The sequence below is a fragment of the Rattus rattus genome, chromosome 2, assembly GCF_011064425.1.
Source record: "Rattus rattus isolate New Zealand chromosome 2, Rrattus_CSIRO_v1, whole genome shotgun sequence".
In the NCBI taxonomy this organism is placed as follows: domain Eukaryota; kingdom Metazoa; phylum Chordata; class Mammalia; order Rodentia; family Muridae; genus Rattus; species Rattus rattus.
In genome coordinates, this window is record NC_046155.1 from 76048284 (window position 1) to 76055797 (window position 7514).

General features: G+C 52.2%; 1 protein-coding gene across 1 annotated transcript in view; it reads left to right on the top strand.

The window, feature by feature from the left end:
* Gsg1l (GSG1 like) overlaps positions 1-6941 on the top strand; it is a 203318-nt gene extending 196377 nt beyond the window's left edge. Inside the window, exon 7 of the mRNA XM_032892685.1 lies at positions 4179-6941. Coding sequence (XP_032748576.1) covers positions 4179-4276 — 98 coding nt within the window. The 3' untranslated portion in view covers positions 4277-6941. The remainder of the gene's footprint in view (positions 1-4178) is intronic.
* The last annotated feature ends 573 nt before the right edge of the window (positions 6942-7514 follow it).

Consider the following 7514-nt stretch of genomic DNA (forward strand, 5'->3'; position numbering starts at 1 on the left):
ACACACACACACACACACACACACACACACACACACACACACACACACACACGTGCTTGTGTGAGGTCCCAGATGCTCTAGTCTGGGCAACTATGAGGTCCACTAACCAACCACCTGCCCACCTTTGGGGTCTCCAAATCCTCATTCTTCCAGTCACAAAGTGATTCTAGGCAAGTCAGTTCCCTTCTAAATGCCTTAGTTTCCCCATGAACAGCATTGACATTCTTGGTCTTGAAGGGCCTCCCCATTCTGTAAGAACAAAAGTAGGCTAATCCCTGGAGCAGGTCCTGGGACAGGCTGCTGGAACTTTGTGCCCTCAGGAAAGATCAGAACAGAGTGTGACACAGACGGACTGCGCCCTTAGGCCAGTGCTGGTCAGATATTGTGTGTGTCCATGTTTTTATATCAATTTAAAAGAAAGGGTCTGGGTGTGATGAAGCAGGCCTATAACGCAACACTCAGGAGGCCAAGGCAGGAGGATCATAAGGTTGAAGCTGGCCTCTCAGCACAGTGAGACCCTGTCTCAAAAACAAACAATAAGAAAGACAATTAAAAGTAATGACAAATCATCTTTCTAGAGCCTTGTACCCATCAAGGCTCGGCCAAGCTTAGGGGAAAGGGGCGTCTAAGGGGAAATTAAAACTCCATGTTACCAACCCTCCCAGTGGGGCTCGAGCCAATTTCTTTCCGACTAAGAGCCTGTTTCTCCATCTATGAAGAGAGGTGTGGAGCCCAGTCCTATTGAACACTTGGACCTCGTTATTTCCACACCGTCCAGAGACCTCAGTGCAGGGCCAGTTTCTGACTCCTGCGTCTCACCTCTGTCTGCTCATGCTCAAAGAGCTGAAGCTGCCTGTCAAAAGCCACACAGCTTTACAAATGTGCATGGGGCTGAGAGGATGTCTCAGCTCCTACCATGGATACCCAGCACACTAGGTAAAAAAGGAAAAGGCCAGGTATGGGGGTGTGCTTGTGAACTCAGTACTGGGTAAGGGACTAAAAAAAAGCTCTGGGCTCACCGGCTGCCAATCTAGAACTGGTGAGCTCCAGGCTCCATGAGAGACATGCATACACACATTCAAGTACGGGCACCACACAGAAACACACACATACGCACAGGCACACATGCATACACGCGTACATGTGCACACACATATTCATGCTTCTGTTCCCATTCACCCAAACACATCTTCCAAATGTGAATGCACACACACATGCACCCACACATGTAAACACACACACACACATACATACACATACATATTATATAGCTTGTATGTGACAGAGTATAGAGTTGAACCTCTAACTACCAGACCTAAGTATAGCTTTATCCCCTTGGGCATTATCAGAAGATGGGGGCTGAGGGGCTAGACAAAGGGCTAGACAGGTAGGATAGAGTGGTGGGAGGAGATCGCCCTAAGTTCAGCAGCCCCCAGTGCCACTTCTTGGCTTTACTTCTTAAGAAAATGTCAGCTTAGGACTTGATTGGACCAGGCAAAGTGGAATGGGCTATGGGCTCCCATCTGGGCATGCAGATGGCCCCACCCCAGGTAAGTTACTCTGAAGGGCAGGGGTGGGGATGGGGTGGGAGCAGGATCTGGAAGAGGCCTTCACCTTGGGCTGTTCAGTGTTTCCCAGGGGAGCGAGTACAGGAGAGATGGGGGTGCGGAGTAGGGGTAGGTAGAGTATTCAGTGATACATCAGAGGGTATTTCCAGCTGGAGGACAGGGTGTGGGAAGCCTCAGGACAGAGTCCACAAAGACAGGCTGGAAAACAGCAGGCCACACAGGTCCCTTGGGTCACATCAGGGACCTGTGGCTTATAATATGGCTGAAAATATTTTAAACACTTTAGTTCTTATTTAAAACTGGATGGTTTTTACATTGAAATCCAAAATTTCAGTGTCTCTGAACCTTCTGGAAGATCTGAACTCAGGTTCCCTGTGATAAATGTTGGTTGGAGTAGAGCGGGCTGGTTCTGTCCCCACTTGTGACACGTTCTTGGGTCTAGAAGCAGTGCTGAGTTGGGATTCCTAAATCTGAGCACAAGGCTTCTCTGGCTGATGTTGTCCTCAAAGTGAAGAGACCAGGAGAGAAGAGGTGTGGGTGGAGGGAGGTGAGGATGATGGGATGTAATGCCAATGGCTCTGGGCCCTGAGTGCCTTCTAAGAGGTGAGAGTGAGGGGAGCCCCAGTCTATGGTGGGGTGGCCACCCAGAGCAAGGGGTCAGAGAGCCTCATTCTATCTCTAGGAATGAGGTAGATTCTGCCTGATCATCCTTAAAGCATACACACACACACACACACACACACACACCACACACCACACACATACACACACACACAACACACACACACATACAACACACACACACACACACACACAACACACACATACAACACACACACAACACACACACAACACACATACCACACACACATACAACACACACAACACATGCACACAACACACACATACAACACACACACACAACACAAACACACAACACACACACACACACTTTCTCTGTTCCATTTGCAGTTTTGCTTACTGGCTCCTGTGAGAGCAGCTATAGTCATTTCTAAATACTCATTTAGAAAAATAGTCAAACCTTTCTATGCACCAAATATTTGCTACTCATTAAGTGGAGGGGAGGGGGGACTCAAACACCTTTATTTCAGCAACAAGCTCATCCAAAGACTGCAACTGTTTTGGTAGCTGGGGCCAAAACAAATGTTCCTCCCCCAAGGCCAAATGATTCCAGAATGTTTGCAAAATGTTTTTCACTCCTTTAAAAATACAGCAAAATGTACAAAGCACTACCATTAAAGAATATTAAAAACAGAAGGGGAAAAAGCCAAAAGACCAAAATGACACACATCTTGTGCCCCTCCCAACTTCTACATCCAGCGAGCTGCTCTTAGTGGCTGGTCCCATGGGGATGGAGAGGCCGTGAGCTCTCTGCCCTGAGAGGTATGCAAGTATCCATGATGTGCTCAGAATCTCACCCTGATCTCTGAGCTGTCTGACCCTAAAGGATGCTGTAGTCACTGGAGCTCAAGTACAACGTCTTGTGATGGAGAAGGTGGGAATCAGGAAGTGTTGACCCATCTAGCTCCACATGGCTGCCACGCTGGCCCAGCTGCTGGTCTGTGGTTGGCCTCTGCCCCGTCTATATTATAGGGAGACAGAGTTTTGGTCTGGCAGGGCAGGCAGGCTTCCCATTGGGGGGCAGTTTACACTCAGTCTAGAAGGCTCCACTGGACAGCAGGTGTTGGGACAGTTAAAGTGGTCCCCAACGAGTGACAGGATTGGCTTGGGCATATCAGAGAAACTTTGAAGAGATACCTGAGGGGAGATGGGGTAGGTCTAAGAACTAATGGGGTACGGGAGGGGAGAGGAGGGGCTTTACGTTCTTCAGCGTACGAGGTCTCTTAAGAGCAGGGCAGTGGGTAGTGTTGGGTGGGGACAACATACTCAAGGTCGCCTAGGGCTCACCGATCCATACTCAATACTGGGGTGGGGCATAAAACCTAGGTGCTTGAGAAGCCTGTCTCTGAGGTGGATGGGAAGGCTGAGAGATGGTAGGGCAAGTGGCTGGCTGACTGGGTGACGGGGTGGCTGGCTGTGTGGTAAATGGGGAAGAGGGGACTCAGTGAATCTGCTCTGAGGAGGGCTGAAGGGGATGCTTCGGGATGTTGATTAGGGTGAGTGACTAGGGGTGGGTGTATGGTATGCGCTATTGAGCCTGTGCGCACACACACATGGGTGGGTGGGCAGACAGAGCAGTAGACTTGTCTGTTGGTGGGTAAGCTGCTGAGTGCAAGCGTTAGAGCCTCAGTGTCTAGATTACAGGGAGATGTAGGTGTGGAGAGAGGGCTGGTGGGTATGCAGTAGAGTGGACGGGGCTGATGGTCTGGGGGGGGCTGGTGGGTGGGAGGGGCATGAATGGGTTTGGGTTGTGAGTGAGTGGGCTGGTGGGACCCTGCTGGGTTGATTGGTGGCTGGCACGTAGCTCTGCTGCGTTTCCATATGCTGGTGAGTCCGTGGCCGGTGGTGGATGGTGCAGTGTGCTGGTCTGACAGGAACAGGGGGAAGCATGCCGAGGCTGGGCCAGAGGTCAAGCTGGTGTGGGTGGAAGAAGGCCACTGTCAGCAGCATCTGCCTTGTCTCTTTCAGGGCACCAGCCACACATGGGAGACTCCTGGCCACGGAGCTCAGCTCATGAAGCAGCAGAGCTAAACCGTCAGTGCTGGGTCCTGGGGCACTGGGTGTGATGTGGCCCAAGCGCCCCTGCCTTCCTGCCATCACTGGCACACCCCTCCCACAGGACATGGAAGCCTGGTCTCTGTGCTGTGGACTCAGCTCTCCTGTCATGGAGACACCAGGCCTAGACTGCCACCGCTGCCTGGGTCTCAGGGCCCCAGAAATGGGTCAAGCGGGCCTGAGGGACTGTCCAGGTGGCACAGAGACTCAGAGACAGCGGCCACCACCACACCTAGAGCTCCACCCAGCTGGAAAGCCAGGAAGATCATGGGCATTGAGCACTGGATGCTGGACACCCACAGCCAGCCACCAAGTCAAGCGGGTGCCCAGAGGGGCAGGGTCCTGTGGGGACAGGGAGCAGGGCTTATTGAGGGAGAGGCAGTGTCTGCCTCTGCAGGGGCCACACAGCAGGCGCACAGTAGGGGCTCAATAAATGCTTGTTGACTCTGTTCTCTTGCTATGTATGGGCTGGCTCCCCCATCATTAACTTACCCCAGAGGTATGAGCCCTGGACACTGAGATCAGGGCCAGACATTATGGATGAGCTAGAGTCCGGCCCAGCCTGGGGAAGATCAAGACAGAGACAGGTGGGCAAAGCAGGAAGGGAAGGCCAGGAGCTAGAAGCAGAGCATGTGTCCAGGAACTTCAGCAATGTGACACCACCCTGATCCTGGAGATGCTTTACCCTGTGTCTAGGGCTACTTTACATACAACCGCTGGCCCAGCTACGTGGGGAAGATAACAATTGCTATCTAGACTTTGAGAGCTTGGGGTCCAGAGAGGGAAGGTTCTTGCTTGAGATTAGAGGTGACACGTGGGACATTAAACCAGACTCACTCCCAAAAGCCTAATCCTGCCCTGAAGGATTGGCAGACCCAGGCAGAATGTGGTCTTCTCCTTCACTCATCTACCCATTGCCCATCCATGACCCACCATCCCGCCAGCCAGCCATTTAGTCAGCATTCAGCCACTCATCTGCCCATCCATTCATCCATACAAGATCCATCCATTCACCATCCACTCACCCATCATCCAGCATTTACCCACCCGCCCATCTATGTATCATGACCCTTTAATCAACATCCACCCATCCACTCATATATGGTTTATCTATCTAATCATTCACTCGTTTAGCAGCATGTAGCCACTCATCACCTACCCATCCCTCCATCTACCCATCCATCCATCCATCCATCCATCCATCCATCCATCCATCCGTCCATCCATCCATCCATCCGTCCATCCATCCATCCAACCGTCCATCCACCCATCCATCCATTCATCCATCTACCCATCCATCCATCCATACACCCTCAACTATCCATTCACCCATCTATTATCCCTTTGTCACTCTCATTCCCCCTTTGTCAATCATCCATCCACCCATCCATACCTCAGCCATCTTTATCATCCAGTTATCTATCGGTGCATCTGTCTACATACAGGCATCATCTATTGTGCCCCTACTGTGTGCCACACAGTGTGGTAGGCCCCTGAGATGGGACACTGAAGCTTCCAGAGAAGCAGACAAGGGGTAGAATGGGAGGTGACAGTTCAGTGTTTGAGTGCTGGGTGTGGTACCTGCTCTGGAGTCAGACTGCCTAGCATCAGATCCTGTCTCCTCAGCCCCGGTGGCCTTACCCTGTAGATGGGACTCTTCACTGTACCTACCTCTTCTAGCTGCTGGGGGTGGGGTGTGGGGATGGCGCAGACTGGTGCCTGTGAGCCCAGGGAGCAGAGTCTGGACCATGGAAAGCACCCTGCCATCATGTCAATGGGGAGAGTTGAGTCCATGGACCTGGGGCCTGTTGGAGACTACCTGAAGGATTGGTGATCAAGGAAATGATACCCAAGCCATCTTGCTGATGTCAGATTGTGGAAGGAAGGACAGGACAGGAGAAGGCTTTCAAATGGCCCAAAGACAAGCATGGAGCAAAAGGAGGTTTGTGGGGAGTGGAACCAGGCTGCAGAGAGGATTCAAAGCTTCCTCGGAGGACCTGTAGCTTGGGAACAGCTCTGGGCAGGGTGGGACCGGCTAAGGTGAGGTATGTAGAAAGTCACCGCAGCTCCAGGCTAGAGATGATGATGAGGGCAGGACTCCCGTGTGCTTGCAGCCCTAAGTGGGAGGAGAGTGCTGTGGTTGAGGAAAGAGGCCCATGGAGGGTCGGGTGGCTGACTCAGGGGCCATGAGGAGGGATTGGCATGGGAGGAGAGGACTTCAGGTGTCTGTTCTGGGTCAGGAGGAGCACCTAGGGGCAAAGGATGACTACATGCTTCTGTGTGCAGGTGTGCCTGTGCTCAGAGGGCACCAGAAAACCAGTATGGGGAGCTGTGGCACGGACCTTTCACAAGTGGGAACCACTGGGCTGGGTCCTGAGCATGGTCACTGGTCTGAATCTGACCCTGCCACCAGGAACTCTGTAGGTCTTAGCGGTCATCCAGGGGCCTTGTGAAGTTGGCCACGGGCCCCAGAAGGTCCAAGAAATGATTTTAGTTGCAAAACTGCCATCTATTTTAATAGCTGTGTTTATGTAAATGTGTATTAGAAAACAGTGTATGGGCGTGTCCACGCTCCAGATGCAGGCGCTTCTGCGTAGAGTGAACCACAATAGGCATTTCAGTAAAAAGAGTGTTGGCTTAAAGAAAAATACTAAATAAATAATCATGCAAGTGGTCTGTGATTGTGGTATGTGGGTGACTGGAGCGGGGTTATTGCCAGGAGAGAAGAAAGGGAGGGTGGACATGGAGCCGTGAGACTTCAGATCCTCCTGGGAAGCCGTTGGAACCCAGCTGTCTTCCAGTATAGCAGGAAGGCTGCTGCCGGATAAAAGGAAGCAGTTCCAGATTAGTGACAACATGGGTCTTACAGTCCCCTTCTTGAGAGCTGTCTTCCTGTTGGGAGCAAAAGCCACTGTACTTCTTGCCCGGAGCTACAATCGGGAGGTACCACTTGGTCCAGGAGAGGCCACAAACCAACCACCCAGAGCCCTGGAAGTGGGGCGAGGGCCGATCTACACGGGCTCAGCAGCTGCTTCACCCCCTGAGCAGGTGCACGCCTGTCGCTCCTCCCAGGCCTGGACCACATGTGGCCATTGATCTTCAGAAGCTGACCTGGGCCAGGCCGACAGTTCACAGACACCATGCTAGAAGTGCAGTGTATCAGTGTTCAGGTCTGGGGGTGTGACACAACTCCCAGGCCTCAGCAGGGGCTGTCTCAGAGCCTGCAGGCTCCCTGATGCAGAGGGACCC